This window comes from Notechis scutatus, chromosome 12 (assembly GCF_049901735.1).
Source record: "Notechis scutatus isolate UNSWTSFEM ecotype Mainland chromosome 12, rNotScu1.2, whole genome shotgun sequence".
In the NCBI taxonomy this organism is placed as follows: Eukaryota; Metazoa; Chordata; class Lepidosauria; order Squamata; family Elapidae; genus Notechis; species Notechis scutatus.
Window position 1 is genome coordinate 7,232,727 of NC_142020.1, and position 16,716 is coordinate 7,249,442.

The following is a 16,716-nucleotide window of genomic DNA, read 5'->3' on the forward strand; positions in this document are numbered from 1 at the left end:
CTATAGCATCCCATTCGTGTCATCCCATTCCATCTCTCTTGAGTTTTGAGATGTGGTGTTAATTCCACCTCTTTTGTTTTTTCCTCCCTCTGCAAACCTCTAGGTTTTTTGAATGTGGTCCTGGAGAGATGGCAAAGGAAGCTGGAATTAACTGTCGAGCGGCAGAGAATCCTGATGATGAGGGAAAAGCTGTTGACCTTCATAAAGGATGCAGACCAAGATGTTGAAAAACAAGTTCCGGTTTCCCACAAAGGTAGAAGATGCAAACGTTATTTCAGTAGAATTAGGTAACCATGGTTAGAAGGTAGGTCTCCCTAGGGACAGAAGTCGGATGTGAATCGTTTCATAAGTCTGGGGAAGAAAACTTTTCATTGCCAATGTCATGCCCCTGTCGGAATCTGATTCAGAGGGGGAAGCTGAGCAGCTGAGGGAATGGGAGTGTGGCTCCGTTGGCGGTTGAAGAAACTGGGGAAGGGCACAGTCCGACTGGGCAAAGCAGGGGAGAGGTAGAGCAAGGCAGAGGGAATTTGGAGGAAGACCCAGGGCACGCAGGGAGGAACGGAGAAGGGAGAAACATGAGTTGTGTGGCTTACGGGGGAGGAAAGGGCTCTGATTCCCTTCATTAGCTGCAGGTGGGAACACAGTCTTTAAAAAGGGAAGCTGCGCACAGCAAATCATGAATTATCTGGTATCGTGGAGGCTTAGCTGTATTCCTGGCATTTTCCCAACTGTGTTTGCTTTCAAGTCTGCAATTCCTTCTCCTGTCCTGTCAAGTTAATTACTGAAGTGTGGTTTGTTTGGATTTTTAGTTACAGTTTGTATGTACTTTGTTTTTGGGCTGAATTTCCTCCACTTAAAGGCTTTTTCTGGGAGAGTTTTTCTCCAGCCGAAGGTAACCTGGACATTGGGAGCAAAGTTAGAGATAATAAAGGGACTCTTCTTGCTTATTTGACTGTGTTGCCTTTGTGCCACACCCCTTTGGGTCATTACAGCCAAGAGCTGTTCATTAATGGTTTTGCGGGGTTTTCCCTCCAATGTGCATGCTCATGATGCAAACTAGAGAACCAGTTCGGCCTAGTGGTTAGTGTTTAAGATACCAGGCTAGAAAACAGGAGACATTGAGTTCTAGTCCTGCCTCAGATATTAAAGCCAGCTGGGTGACTTAGGGCCAATCACCAGGAGGAAGTGAATGTTCTGACCTAGGTTTCCTAAGACCATGAAGCAGACTCCTCGTCCCAATAAAAAAAACCTTTATTTAGGATATTTAGGATCCTCTCCTGCAAAGTCCCGGCAAACAGCCTTTCATGAGATTTCATAACTGCAGACCTTTATCAGGCTTGGAGAGTTGCCAGGCCGATAGCTTCCAAATGCCACACTGTAGCAGCAATTACTTGGCAAGAAGTCAGGAATAGATATTCACTCTAATGAATTGAACTAATTCTCTCCTGCAAACACTACTCCCATTTCACTCCTCTTTTTATTTCCTATGGGAGGGGCCATTCACTATCCACCTGAGCCTTTACTCCTGAGTTGACCCTTGTTCCTTAATTGTTCCCTTCTTCTGGCAGCTCTGCCCATGCGCACACTGGGAACAGGCTCCAGCTGTTCTTCTTCCCCACTGATCTCTGACTCCGAAGGCAGCTGATAACTGTCGGAACAGCCCTGGCTCCATCTCTGCCTCCGATGCAGAGCCCTCGTCCGAGCCTTCCCCAGACTCCAGGACTGGCCCATGTTCCTCCCCAAGAACCTCACTGTTTGAGTCTGCCACTAGCTCCACTGGCCACTGGCGGGCCACAACAGTGAGTTCTAGTCCTGCCTCAACCATGAAAGCCAGCTAGATGACATTAGGCCAGAGGTTCCCAACTGGGGGTGAGAGACAATATTCCGGGAGTGTGAAAAGTTTAGACATTTCAAAATTATACTGTATATGCATACTTATAAGCATATAATTATTTGTTTTTGTAAGGAGTGTGAGAATCCAGCAGAAGCATTCTAGGGGCATGAGGTATAGAAAAGATTGGGAACCCCTGCCCTAGACGGATCACCAGGAGACAGTGAGTTCTAGACCCACCTTAGTCATGAAAGCCAGCTGGGTGACTTTGGGCCAGTCCCTTTCTCTTAGACCAACTCACCTCACAGGGCTGTTGCACTGAGTAAAATGGGAGAGGAAAGGATATTATGTATATTTGCTGCCTTTTTTATAAAAATAATAAAAGATAAGATATAAAATAAATACATAATTACATACATACCTATATATGTATGTGCTAGTGTGGAGTCAGGATATCCCTACTGTTCTGACCCAGGCTTTGTCAAACGTAATTAAACATAAACTTGTTTTAAAAGCAAAACCTATTTTATTACAAGGCTGGGAATTACTTTCATTCCCAGCCAGAACTACTTATAAACAGTTCCCCAAGATAAGCACACGCCTTTCAGTGCTGTGGAATGTTGCCAAAAACAGAAGTAAACCAACCGAAATACCAGAAAACCAACCGGAGCTTCAAAGAGGACTCGGAATCTTTTGAACTGCTTTGCTTCCTACAAAGCTTTTGTCATTGAGGTCTGACTTTTATCCCTTATGGCAGGGGTCCCCAACCACCGGGCCCCGGATCGATACCGGTCCGTGGAACATTTTCTACCGGGCCGCTGGTTTGCTGGGCACCACCATCTTGTTTTGATGAGAAAGTGCTTCCGGTGAGCTTTTCCGGTTGGAAGGCGGCGTTTGGGTCCTGAAGGAATCCTCGCGCCTTAGTTTCATTGAAGCGGGGGGGGGCGGCTTTGAACAAAACTAAGGCGCAAGGATTCTTTCAGCACCCAAGGCAAGGCGAGCCGAGCGACCGTCCCGAAGCCGTCCCGAAGCCCATCAACAAAGGTACAAAGGAGGAGTTGAAGGTGGTGGGGAGAAGCAGGGGATGGCTGGCTGGCTGGTCGCTCGGCTCGCCTTGCCATGCGTGCTGATGCCGGTACCGGGCTGCGGATCATTTTGTGATGCCGGTACCAGGCCGTGGCACAAAAAAGGTGGGGGGCCACTGCCTTATGGGATGCAATCACCTCCCAGCCTTGCTCCCAAGTTGCCCCTTCTGCTTCACCTGCTCTCACCTTCTAGCAGCTCTGCGCACACACGCACACTGGGAACAGGCTCCCCTGGATCCTCTTCCTCACTGCTGCCAGACTCCGAAGGCTCCAGAGGCAGCACCCCACTCCCAGATGGCCCTGGCCCCATCTCTGCATCGGACGCAGGACCCTCATCCGAGTCCTTTCCAGACTCCCTGACTGGTCCCCGTTCTTCCCCACTTTCCAACTCCGCTGCCGTCTGCACCGGCTGCCGGCAAACCTCCTCCCCTTATCTTCCAAGTTACTTGCATTGTGCTTTAGATTTCTTCATTATTTTAAGCAATGATGTGCTTGTTTTATGGCTCACATTATACCTTTAGGGAGCATTTGGCACAAAGCACCCAGAAACTAGCAATGATTTTCAATGATCGTTGTTGGAAGAGACTCTGAGAGATACGAAGGAGCGCTTGGGGACTACATATCGCCCTGGGAAGGCAATTACCCACTTCTGCCAAAGGAACACAGGAGATTAATTTATTCTGAGTGAGATAATTGCTCTTCCTAGCTCTGGAATCTAATTTGAAAGCCAGGCAGATAAATCTGGAGCTTTCGGCAAGGCAAAGTTGCAAACATAGCTCTTCTGCCAACAAACCGTCTGCCCGATCTGTGAATACCAGTTGCTAACAACATAGAAAGAGAAAAGTGAAGTAGTTAAAAGTGTTGGGCTAGGAACAGGGAGACCTGGGTTCAAATTCACCCTCTGCCATGGTAGCTAGCCTTAGGCTAGTTAACTCTCTCTCCCTATCCTTCCTACTTCTCAGAGGTGTTGCTGTTTAGGGAGAAAACAGGAGGCAGGGGCAACCATGAAAAGTGAAAATAAGCTAATTAATACAAAGAGAAGATTATTGTAAATGGCCCCCAAAAAACATCTAATTGAAAACTGAGCGAGTAGACCATTAACACTGTCTCCTTCTCTCAAGAAACTTAAGGGTAGTTGGTTGGCTTTAAATGGTGTAGCAGACTTGACTGATAGATCCTGAGAGAGGGGGGGAGAGAAGGAGGAAGGGAGAGAGAATGAGAGAGAGAATGGAGAAAGAGAATGGAGAGAGAGAGAATGGAGAGAGAGAATGAGAGAGAGAGAGAGAGAGAATCGAGAGAGAATGAAGAGGGAGAGAGAGAATGGAAAGAGAGAGAGAATGGAGAGAGAGAGAGAATGGAGAAAGAGAATGGAGAGATAGAGAGAGAATGGAAAGAGAAGAATGGAGAGAAAATGGAGAGAGAGAGAGAGAGAATGGAGAAAGAGAATGGAGAGAGAGAGAGAGAGAATGGAGAGAAAGAGAAGACCAGTTGCAGCAGGCCGACTGATCCCTGGCTGTTTTGACACATGAATTTTAAGCCAGACCGATTCATTTGTTCATAGCTCAGAGTCCTCTGTACAACCCTGTAGTTGATAAACTGCCACGCATCACTTAGTGCTTACACAAAGCCAGCTAAATGTGGTTAACCGGTTTCCTAATGATGCCATCCAATTCAGTGGTGGGCATTTCCACCACTCTACTCTTCTTCCCAGTCCCACAAAAGCCAGATGCCACCTCGAAATGCTAAAAACAACACGACGACACCTACACCTCTCAGGAACAGGAGTGGTAAGACCAGGGCTGACTGCTAGGATGGGGAAATTGAGTTTTTCACATCTTTTTTTCCTTTTTTACAGAGCTGTGGCGCTTCTCACCACCAGCTTTGTTCACAAGGTGCCACTGATTATACGCAACAGCCAAAGCAAGACACCACTTTAAGGAGAGACTACACAATCCCTTGTCTGAAATGGTCTATAGCATCAACAAGTCCTACCGGGCTGCTGGTTTGCTGGGCGCCGCCATCTTTTTTTGATGAAAAAGTGCTTCCGGTGAGCTTTTCCGGGTAGAAAGCTCACCGGAAGCACTTTTCATAAAAAGATGGCGGCATGCGCTCGGTGAGCTTTTCCGGTAGAAAGCCATTTCTACCGGAAAAGCTCACCGAAGCGCTGCGCCGCCATCTTTTTGATGAAAAAGTGCTTCCGGTGAGGTCACCGGAAGCACTTTTTCATCAAAAAAAAATGGCGGCGCCCAGCTAATGCCGGTACCGGGCCGCGCCATAAAAAAGGTTGGGGATCACTGGTCTATAGGTTCTCCTGCTTCAGCAGGGGGCTGGACTAGAAGACCTCCAATGAAATACCACCTTCAGTGTACATTATGACTGAAAATAAACACAAACATATATCCTTCACATTATATACGTTGAACTGAAAACTCCTGATATTACATTAATATTGCACTATACGGTAGAATTCAATAGAGCTACTGCTCTGGGATAGAAGCTGTTTTTCAGCCTATTTGCCCTTGTTTGTATTATTATTCTGTACTGTCTGCTAGATGGTAATAGTTCAAAAAAAAAAAAAGGGGGGGGCAGGATGAGATGGATCTTTAAGAATGTTTTGAACTTTCTTAAGGCAGCAGGAGCTCTAAAGAGGGGAGAGGGCAACCCATGATCCTCTGGGCAATGACGTTAACCCTCTGGAGCGCTGTCCTATCTGCCACGGTGCAACTGGCAAACCCTACACAGGTGTAATAAGTTAAGATACTCTCTATGGTGCAGCGGTAGAAGGTCACCAGCAGTTTTTCATTCCATTGTTGTTTCCTGAGAAGTCTCAGGTAGTATAATCTCTGCTGGGGCCTTTTGACCAAGGGCTGCAATGTCAGCACCCCAAGTCAGGTCCTCTTTTAGGGTAACACCCAGAAACTTAAAACTGGCCACTTGCTCCACTCGGTCTCTATTGATAAGCAAGGGCTTGTCAATTATATTACAATTATTCTAAGTCTCAAGCAAAGGCTAAGAAATCTTTCTCTCTTTCCCATTCCCCACCCCCTCCTCCCTCAGAGTTTGCTCCAGCTTTAAAACCAGGATTTTGGAAGGTCCCCCAAGAATGGAGAAAGATTAACGAGTCCATTCCTTATTCTCCAACAAGTGGCCGCTGCCTGGATTTAAAAACCAGTGATTTTTGCATCTCGGCCCTATTAGGAACACAGTAGGTATTTGATTTTGATTTTTCTAGGGTTCCTTCTGCTCCAAAACAGGTAGTCCTCGAGTTACAGCTACTACTTGTAGCTGTTCAAAGTTACAGGAGCATTGGAAAAAAGAGACTTATAACTTGTCTTTGAAGATACAACCATCATAGAATCCCCAGGGCCACGTGTTCAAAATTGGGGCTTAGTATTGCTTATTAGTACTGCTTTATAAATCCTTAGTAAGGCCAAACCTGAAATACTGCATCTAGTCTGAGACTGTTGTGGTTAGCAGCAGGTGCGGATGCCTGAGGAGAGCGAGGACTCAGATGAGGGTCAGGACCATTAGGGAGTGGACGGCTGCCTTCAGAGATTGTGGGGCCTGGCAGCAGCGATGAGGAGATTCCTGAGGAGCCTGTGCCAAGTGCACGTGCGTGTAGGGCTGCTTGCAGGAAAGAGCAGCTGCAGCAGCATGGGCGACTCAGGAGTAAGGCTGCAAGGTAGTGGCCCCTCCTTCTAGAAGATAAAAGGCAGCTGTGAAGCGAACATTCTTTGCAGGAAGCAAAGACGTTTTGAAACTCCAGCCTTGTGTATTTGAAGACTTTTGTGTTGTGAAATATTTCTTATCTGGAATTTTTGGCAGTCTCGCTTAGTTTTGGCAAGATTTGTGCTTATCAAAGTTAATTAGTTTGCAGCAGCCTTTTAACTGGGAATTTGTAAGACTCATTAAAAGGTTTCTGTTCCCTTTGGTTATTGTTTGTCTTACTGGAAAAAGGTTTGGCTCAGAACAGAGACTCTGCAAAAAGTTCAAAGCAACTAAGATGATTCAAGGCCTGTAGATTAAAACATATGAAGAACGGTTGCAGGATTTGGCTATGGCCAGCCTAGAGAAAAGAAGGATTCGGGGTATCGTGATAGTAGTATTCCAGTATTTGAGGGGCTGCCACAAACAAAAGGGGCTCAAATTATTCTCCAAAGCACCAGAAGGCAAGAAAAGAAATAATAGATGGAAATTAACCAAGGAGAGAAGCAACCTGGAATTAAGGAAACACCTCCTAACATAACAATTTCCCTTATAGAGCACTGTTAGCCAAAACAGTTTGGAAACCTGTGGCATGAATGAGCCATTCATAAACTTTCTGCTGTGGAACATCTATTTAATTATATACAAAACAAGCTAATAAATCAATGAGTTGCTTGGTTTACAACTGATACAGGAAGACCTTCACTTACAAGCACAACTGAGATTAGAATTAGGAGCCATCATGGCACAATGGTTAGAATACAGTTCTATCTAGAATGCCAGCAATTCGATCCTGATGGGGCTCAAGGTTGACTCAGCTTTCCATCCTTCCGAGGTGGGTAAAATGAAGACCCAGATTGTTGGGGGCAAATAGGCTGACTCTATAAACCACTTAGGGAGGGCTGGAAAACAAAGTGAAGCGGTATATAAGTCCAAATGATAGTGCTAGTGCTTATCTAACTTGCTTTTCATCAGGGATGACTCTGAGGTATGCTGGATTCCAGACAACTGCACCAGGCTCATGGTAAACACCCACTGTGATGGCTACTTGCTGTCCCACCAACTCTTTTACTTTCTGTTCGCCAAGATGGTAAGAAAGTGTCTGTGTTTGTTTGTTTACTAAACAAATGTTTGTAGATGTCCAGTTTACATGTGGAGACTCTGGATCATGTTGCCATGGTGAACGATCACCATAAGATGAAAAGGAAGGAAAGCTTGGGAGATCGTTAACCCATTTGCAAGGATCTTGGAGAGAAGGGCAAAGATTTGGGGCGGGATGAGGGGGAAGGTGTAGGACTGGCTGGGGAATTTTGGGAGTTGGAGTCCAATATCTGAAAGTTGCTAAATTTGAAAGAAAAAAAACCCAGTAGAAATGGTACTTTTTTAAGCCCCACCTGCAGGAATTTTAAGTGCATTCATTTTACTGCAGTTGTCACATTTGTAATTTGTATTTTGAGTCAGATTTTTCAGGCTTTAAAGGCATTTTTTTTAAAAAAAAGGCTTTCTCTTTCGTTAATTTTCTGCCAATTGCTTGGTGATACCACTAGAACATTAGGATTGCAATATGAATGTAGCAATCAATCGATCAATATTTTATCCCATCCTTGGCTTGATGTTCTCACCCTTCCCTCTCTAGCAATCGTGCCCTAATTCGCTCTTCCAAAATGCTGGGTACTATGAAAACATATTCTGTGATTTGATGATGCGAGCCAATCGCAATATCGAAAAGAAGAATCTTGTGGACTATTTTGGAGATCTCTTTACAGAGAACAGTAAGTGATCTGTGGGGCCTTGGTGCTCTCTGAGCTTGGTTGTTTTCTTGAAGATGTTTCATTACCCAGCTAGGTAACGTCATCAGTCTGGAAAGGAGTGGGAGTTGCACACAGTAAGGGATCTCTTCCAAATGAGTGGGTAATTTCCAGTCCTTTCGTATTCTTGTAAGGAATAGATTTTCCCCCTTTCTTAACCCTCAAGTTGCGCTAACCATCATCAACCAACCCGCATCTCCTTTCTTCACAGTTATGTTTTGTGGGCTAGCTGGATTCTCAGAATTCTTCCAGGCTTCCTGGCTTGACCGCATTCTCAACTGGCAGAAACAGGAGAAAGGATGTTTCTGGATGTTCAGTAAGTAGATTGCATGACTTTACGGCCATCAGGGACTTGCGTTTTGTCAAAACAACAACAACAACCCCATCCAGATGAGATAGTTCTTTACTTAATGACCACAACTGAGTTCAACATTTTCGTTGCTAAGTTTACGGGTGGTCCTCAACTTACGGCCTTAGTTGAGCCCAGAATGGGGGTTGAAAGTTGTGACAGTGAATTAAGTCAGTCATCATATGACCAATCCGATTTTATGTCTTTTTTTTTTCTGCAGAAGTTTATTAAACAAACGCCATGGTTATTAAGCAAACCATAATTCGCAATGGGCATTTTATGCAAAAATCCAGAAGTAAACACCTGTTTTCTGTCATGCCCCTGTCAGAGTCTGAATCTGAGGAAGAAGCCGGACAGCTGATAGGGAATGGGAGTGTGGCTCCGTTGGCTGTGGAGGAGGCTGGGAAAGGGCAAATCCGGCTGGGCAGAGCAGGGGAGAGATAGAACAAGGGAGAGGGAGTTCAGAGGAAGACCCAGGCCCACCCCCTCTTCATCCGAGGGCATGCAGGGAAGAACAGAGAAGAGAGCAACGTGGGTTGCGTGGCTTACGGGGGAGGAAAGGGCCCTGATTCCCTTCATTAGCTGCAGCTGGGAAGACAATTGATAAGAAAGGCAGGCTGTGTGCAGCAGGCTACTAGGAGCAAATGTGACTTTATTCTGTGTTGTCGTGGCTTATCTGTGTTCCTGGCATCTTCCCAACCCTATGAGTTTTGCTGTGCCTTCAAGTCTGAAATTCTTGCTCCTGTCCTGGCAAACAAATTACTTCAGTTTGGCTTGTTTGGACTTTAAGTTACAGTTTGTATTGACCATGTTTTGGACTTAATTTTCTGCAGTCAAAGGCTGTTCTTGGTAGAGTTTTTCTCCAGCCAGAAGGTAACCTGGCCCTTGGGGGCAAAGTTGGAGATAATAAAGGGACTCTTATTGATTATTTGTGTTGCCTTTGTGCCACGCCCTGGGTCATCGCATTTTCGGCAAAAAACCCAACAACGTAAATCGCAGTCCCTTGACCTTGGGACATTGCAAATGACCCTAGACATGGACCAGTTTCTGAATACATAAAAGAGAATAGGAGGAGACGGACATTGGAGCTTCAAGTCCAAGTCATAAGTATCTCTTCTGAGATACATCATAACTTCACTGAGCAACCCGTTGTTTAGTAAAGACTGCCTATAATTCCATAGGTTTAACCTCAATCTATAAAACGTAATTCCTAAATAAACAGCAAATCTGACTGGGGAATTTTGGGAACTGAAATCCGCCCATTCTAAAGTTGCCACATTTGAAAAACTAAATATGCCAATTGTCAAGCACGGGAAAACAGGAAATCCAGGCAGACTATCAAGATTTATTGCAAGCTTAAGCTCTCTACAAGAATCTGATCTACTAACAGTCCAAGCAAATTGGCAGTAGATAAGAGTCAACGGAATACAAGGTGAGCTGGACTTAGATCTCTTATGAGCATGAAGAGACTTGAGACTAATGACATCCTTGACCCCTCCCTCCAGCTCAGCCTGGTCATCTCCTACACCAATGTTTTGAGCATTGAACTATTTAGGCAAACTTAAGAAAACTGTACAATCTCAAAGTATTAAAAACAAAGAGATGCAGCATATTGCATTAGATTTCCAAAGAAATAATACTAGTCTCTTTTTCCAGCAAATGATTCATTTCTTCTCTCATTCTACTAGCTTCTCCCAGTGATGAGGGCCACGTGAGAAGAAGGCCTAAGAGATCAGAGAAAATTATTGAAGGTAAAACTCTCCATAGTTGGGACAGAGGAACTGGGTTTGTCTAGTCTAGTGAAAAGAAAGACTAAGGGCAATATAATGGCAGTGTTTCAATACTTGAGGGGCTCCTACAAAGATGAGGAGGTCAAACTATTTTCCAAAGCACCAGAAGGCAAGACAAAAAAAGAATAGATGGAAATTACCATCGTAGACTAACAGAGTTGGAGGTCATCTAGTCCAAGGAGAGAACAAACCTAGATCTAAGAAGAAGTTTATTGGCAATTAGAATGATCAGTGGAAAAAACTTGCCTCCAGAAATTGTGGGTGCTACATCACTGGAGGCTTTCAAGAAGAGATTGGACAGTCTGAAATGGTATAGGGTCTCCTGCTTGAGCAGGAGGTGGGACAAAAAGACCTTCAAGGTCCCCTTCAATGCTGCTATTCTCTCTTCCGTGTTCTAAGAGCATAAGAAATTAACCAGGATTTCACAATGAGTCTTTTGGGAAGTAGATTCGGGTTACTGGCTCAATGACTTTCTGCTGGAACTTAACATTAGCAGGAATGATATCCAATCTATCCAATGGTTTTCTTTTCCCAAGGAACAAATAATCTCATGTGTGTGTGTGTGTGTGTACCTGTGCACAAACACACACACTACACACACACACACACACACTTCTTCATTTTTAACGACACGTAGTCCTTCATTTATAGCCATAGTAAGGAACAGGGTTAATCCAATGGTTTTCTTTTCCCAAGGAACAAATAATCTCGTGTGTGTGTGTGTGTGTGTGTGTGTGTGCATGTGTGCACACATGCATACCTGTGAACACACACACACACTTATATTTCTTCATTTTTAACTACACGTAGTCCTTCATTTACAGTCATAGTAAGGAACAGGGTTAATTAGCGTTAATCCAATGGTTTTCTTTTCTCAAGGAACAAATAATAGTGTGGGTGTGGGTGTGTGTGTGTCTGTGTGTGTGTCTCTGTGTGTGTGGGTGTGGGTGTGTGTCTGTGTGTGTGTGTGTAGCTGTAGATGCACACACACACATATACACACACACATTTATATTTCTTCATTTTTAACTACAGGTAGTCCTTGACTTACAATCACCATAAGGGTCAGGGTGTCAGCCCCCCCCCCCCATCCACCTTGAATCGGGTTTGGGGCTGCCACAAGGGAGGTTGGGTGACCGTGGGAACGAGAGTGAAGTGAGAAGGGAGGATAGCCGCAACAACATTCTTTCACCAGAGCTCAAGGCCGAGTCGCGACGGACTTGGCGGGAATTTCAGGATGGAGTTGGATTGGAGAGTGTGACTCGAGGGTCATCGGTAAGGGGGCTGGGTGTGACTTTTAGAGTAGCAGGGGGGAAACGTGGGAATTCAGATTCAGGTGTTCCCAGAGGTGCTTGGCTCCAGAAGTTGTGGGTGCTCCATCGCTGGAGTGTCAACTCCAAGCTTGCTCTCAAGTTGCCAGAAAAAGGAGGGGTGAGGGGAGATCACATTCCACACATACCTTTCTCCAGATTGTGTCCCAGGTTACCAGAGGCAGTGGGAGAGGCAAGTTTTCTACAGCCAATGAAAGTGCTTTGATGGAGAATGTGATTTATGACACACCCTGGGAGGAGGAGGAGGGAAACAGGGTCATAGGTGAGCAGTAAATTACGTAGGGCAGAGCCGAAAGCACTTGGGGAAAGTGCCGATATGTTGCTCCTAATAAAGAATTGGATTTCTTTTGAAACTTGGCTCGAGGCTCATGGGCATCCATCGGAACCCTGACAGCGAGGTTTTCAAGAAGAGACCGAACAGCCATTTGTCCAGAATGGTTTAAGCAGGGAATTAGACAGGATAAGGGGTCTCCAACACCCAGGACAGGGCCCACTGTTGGGATATGTGGCCTATTCACAACTGGGCCGTGGGCCAGCACACATACACCCATGTGTGCCACTCAACTCACACGAGTGCTGGGCCGGCACACCCACACACACAGAGACACACACACAGACACACACACACACACACACACACACCTTTGACTTGCGGTCAAGCTGGGTGTGCATGCGGCTCACACGAGTCAAGCTGCGTGCAGGTGTGCTGGCCCGCGGCTCACATAGTCCGGTTCCCCTCTCCCTCCTCCCCCCTCCAGCTGGGCTGCCAAGCTGCAAAGGTTGGGGACCGCTGAACTAGATGACCTCTTGAGGTCCTTTCCAGCCCTATGATTCTATGTTCTTTTCATTGCAGGTAGCTGCTCTTCCCATAACACTGCTGTGGCCGTTGCAGCACTTGGGGGCTTCCTCTTGTACGGCACCTCATGATGCTCCATCCTTGGACACCTTTCTTGATTACAGTTTAAACCCAGCTTTCTCTGGGCCACTGTCCTACAATAAATGTCCGTCTGAAAGTTTTCCATCAGCTCTAAAAGATATTTAACTCCTAGCAACACTTCTAGGTGGAATGACTTCAGTGGTGGGATTCAAATGTTTTTACTACCGGTTCTGTGGACGTGGCTTGGTAGGCGTGGCTTTGTGGGTGTGGCTTGGTGGGCATGGTGTAACTTGGTGGGCGTGGCTTGGTGGGTGTGGCAGGGGAAGGATACTGCACAATCCCCATTCCCTCCCCACCCCACTAACCTGCTTTCCAGCTCCGTTCTCCTGGGCAGGGCAACCAAAGAAGACCCAGCCGATCAGCTGGGACTCAATGGGAGGCAGAGAATAGATGGGGTTGGCGGGGCCAGTCAGAGGCGGGATTTGCCGGTTCTTTGAACTACTCAAAATTTCGGCTACCGGTTCTCCAGAACTGGTCAGAACCAGCTGAATACCACCTCTGCTTCCTTCCCTTTGTTCCTCTCTTCCTTCCTTCCTCTCTTCCTTCCCCTTTTGTCTTTTCTTTCTTCTCCTTTCATTCTTGTCTTCCTTCCAGTGGTGGGATTCCAAATATTTTACTACCGGTCCTGTGGGCGTGGCTTGGTGGGCGTGGCAGGGGAAGAATACTGTAAAATCCCCATTCCCTCCCCACCCCACTAACCAGCTTTCCAGCTCCGTTCTCCTGTGCAGGGCAACAAAAGAAGACCCAGCCGATCAGCTGGGACTCGGGGGCGGAGAATAGATGGGGGCGGGGCCAGTCAGAGATGGGATTAGCCGGTTCTCCAAACTACTCAAAATTTCCACTACCGGTTCTCTAGAATGGGTCAGAACCTGCTGAGTACCACCTCTGAACAACTTGCCTTCAGAAGTTATAGATGTTCCAACACTGAAAGTTTTTAAGAAGAGATTGGGCAACCATTTGTCTGAAACTGTAATTGAGAAGGGGGGGTTGGACTAGAAGACCTCCAAGGTTCCTTCCAACTCTGTTATTCTGTTAGGTGGTTTGGGAAGATACCATGATTCTAGCAGAAATGTTTATATGTAGCTCAGAGTTGAACTCTGAGTCCTTGGTACTCTCTGAGCTTGGTTATTTTCTTGCAGGCATTTCATTACCCAACCTGGTAACATTTTCAGTGCTTGAAGGAGTAGGGTTTGTGATATTGTGATATATATATAGTATCCTATATATATGTGTGTGTGTGTTATGTCTCCCCTTAATTTCAGGCGAGATAAAACCCAAAACAGCCGTTTCAGAAGTAATTCAAACTAAAACAAAGTTTCACAAAAGAACGGCTGGCAAAAATCCCAATACACAGCATAAATCTTCACCCTGTCTGGCAAGCCTGTCGTGGCAATAAATCTCAAGCCTCAGAGCTTCGGCTGCAATGTCTTCACTCTCAAATAGTCACTTTGCTTCTGGCGAATTCCACCAGGCCAGCTGTGTCCTTTTATACTTAAGCCACGTGCTAATTACCCTAATTATTGGCTCGCTCTTCTCTTTCTTTCTAACTGGGTTTGTCTCCTTAGTCGTCTCCTGTTCCTAACGTCTAACCATAAGTTTTCCAGATTCTCATCTCTGCTGGAAAACTCCTTCCTTCCTTCCCTGTCATCCATTCCCGGCTGCTGATTAGATAAAGCACCAGAGGAGGTCGAAGGTTCTGACCACTCTAATATTTCAGATCTGTCATCCTCATCTCCTCATCCTGGTTACTATTCCAATCACTCAGCAATGCCGGTTCATATTTCTCTGCCATGTCTTCCTCACTTGAACTCATATCTGCCACAGGAGCAGAATCAAACCTGGAGCCACAACATACATACATACATACGTGCGCACGTGCGTACGCACGCACGTACGTATGTATGTATGTTGTGGCTCCAGGTTATATAAAGTATATGATATATATAAAGTATCCTATATATATATGGATCTTTGGTTAGTCGGGTTTTCTCCCGCGTAGAAAAAACCTATCAATGTTCGTGGGAGTGTTCTGGGTCCTATATCCACATATGACCCTTCCTCTGATCCCCAGGGCCTCCTCTGTACATACATCCCATCATCCGATCCTTCACTATTGCATCTCACCATGGAATTAAGTGGTTTGGCACATTTAAGAGATGTTACATCATCTTAAGTAGGTCCATTGTTTGAGCCTTTTCTTGGGCTTCAGATCTGTTTGCATTGGGAATTGAACAAGAAATTCAATATTATTGAAGGGTTTGAAACATAAACAGAGTGCCTACGCAGTGTGTGTCTAGCCCAATCTTTGATTTCCTTCCTGAACTGAACTGAGCTCCATTGTAACTTGTGCTGAGCTGGGAGATGAGCCAACTGCAGAGATTAAAAACTTCTAGGTGAACTGCCAACCTTAGCCTGGCAAAGTAACTACTTGAGAAATGCAAAAGGCATCTATCTGCTTGCTGTAACTAAGTTGGAATGTGTTCTTCCCAGTAACTTAATATGTGAGAAACGAAGCTTTGGGCTAAAATGTATTTCTTTCCAATCCATCTAAGTAAGGTTCCTTGGTTTGTAGAAGCGCTGAGGAAATTTCATGAGCTTTGCTTGATATGAAATAATGTTTCCGTAGCAATGACAGTCTTTGCTAGCTGTGTAATCTATAAAAGTTCAAGAAAAAGTTTTTGTGCGCGCCTGCTTTTCTCTCTCTGCCTTGCAAAATTGAAAGGTTGTCCAGTTTTTGCTTTCTGATCAGAAAATAAAGCTGATTATCAGTAGCCTCCTGTTCAGAGTTTCACTGGACTTATTAGATTCTGAGCTGCACTCGAAAAACCTTACATTATAAAATGGTGCTTGTAAATCTGAATTGCCCAAGTCTTATTATTGACTTATTGAAACCTTACTCTTTAAGCACAGCTTTGTTAATAGAATAGAATAGAATTCTTTATTGGCCAAGTGTGATTGAACACACACAAGGAATTTGTCTCCAGTGCAAAAGCTCTCAGTGTACATACGAGCAATGAAGCAATACATCATAACCATCAAATACAAATATCATAAATCATAGATACAACATTCAGTGGTAGTCATAGGATACTAAATAATCAATATAAGTCATAATAGGATATTAAATAAAAGCTAAATAAATCATTAGATACCAGTAGACATGCCCAGTTCCAGAAACTGTTCTTTGTATGTTTTAGCCTCCAGTCCCCTAATCATCCTTGTTGCTCTTCTCTGCACCCTTTCTAGAGTCTCAACATCTTTTTCAAATCTCAGGATGCAGGGGTGGGATTCAATTTTTTTTACTACCAGTTCTCTGGGCGTGGCAGGGGAAGGATACTGCAAAATCCCCATTCCCTCCCCACCCCACTAACCTGCTTTCCAGCTCCGTTCTCCTGGGCAGGGCAACCAAAGAAGACCCAGCCGATCAGCTGGGACTCAATGGGAGGCAGAGCATAGATGGGGGCGGGGCCAGTCAGAGGTGGGATTTGCCGGTTCTCTGATCTACTCAAAATTTCCGTTACCAGTTCTCCAGAACCAGAGGTGGGTTTCTACCAGTTCTGTCCACCTCTATAGAACTGGTAGCTCTGAAGAGCAGCAGACATAGAACCGGTTCTATGTCTGCTGATGTTTTTGCCCACCTACCCACCCGGGCTCTTACCTGATCTTTATTTCCTGATTTTTCAACTTCAGCTGCCGAATGAGCCACAGCTGCAATTAAAAAAACAAGAAAAGGGGGTTGTTTCAAAGGCTGCTTCTTGGCAGCAGAGGCTGTAGCAGCATGCTAATGACCTGCTAATGACGATTGACAGGTGCCTGGTTCACAGCAGGCAGGGAAGCTCATAAATCCCGAACCAGTTGTTAACCCTGTCGTATCCCACCT

At 45.3% G+C, this 16,716-nt stretch overlaps 1 protein-coding gene and 1 long non-coding RNA gene across 4 annotated transcripts in view; both read left to right on the plus strand.

The window, feature by feature from the left end:
• Window positions 1–12,916, plus strand: part of C12H16orf89 (chromosome 12 C16orf89 homolog) — a 23,066-nt gene extending 10,150 nt beyond the window's left edge. For 2 of the 3 annotated variants that reach the window (XM_026686784.2, XM_087973174.1), the window contains exons 2-8: window positions 104–253; window positions 5,974–6,121; window positions 7,597–7,711; window positions 8,258–8,393; window positions 8,641–8,745; window positions 10,467–10,529; window positions 12,753–12,916. In XM_026686784.2, coding sequence (XP_026542569.2) covers window positions 104–253; window positions 5,974–6,121; window positions 7,597–7,711; window positions 8,258–8,393; window positions 8,641–8,745; window positions 10,467–10,529; window positions 12,753–12,826 — 791 coding nt within the window. In that variant the 3' untranslated portion in view covers window positions 12,827–12,916. The remainder of the gene's footprint in view (window positions 1–103; window positions 254–5,973; window positions 6,122–7,596; window positions 7,712–8,257; window positions 8,394–8,640; window positions 8,746–10,466; window positions 10,530–12,752) is intronic. The other variant, XM_026686785.2, reaches the window with a different exon arrangement.
• On the plus strand, window positions 11,387–12,252 carry LOC148129644 (uncharacterized). Its single transcript, XR_015750863.1, has 2 exons — window positions 11,387–11,503; window positions 11,542–12,252. It is a non-coding gene; the product is annotated as an uncharacterized LOC148129644 (long non-coding RNA).
• Window positions 12,917–16,716: the final 3,800 nt, after the last annotated feature.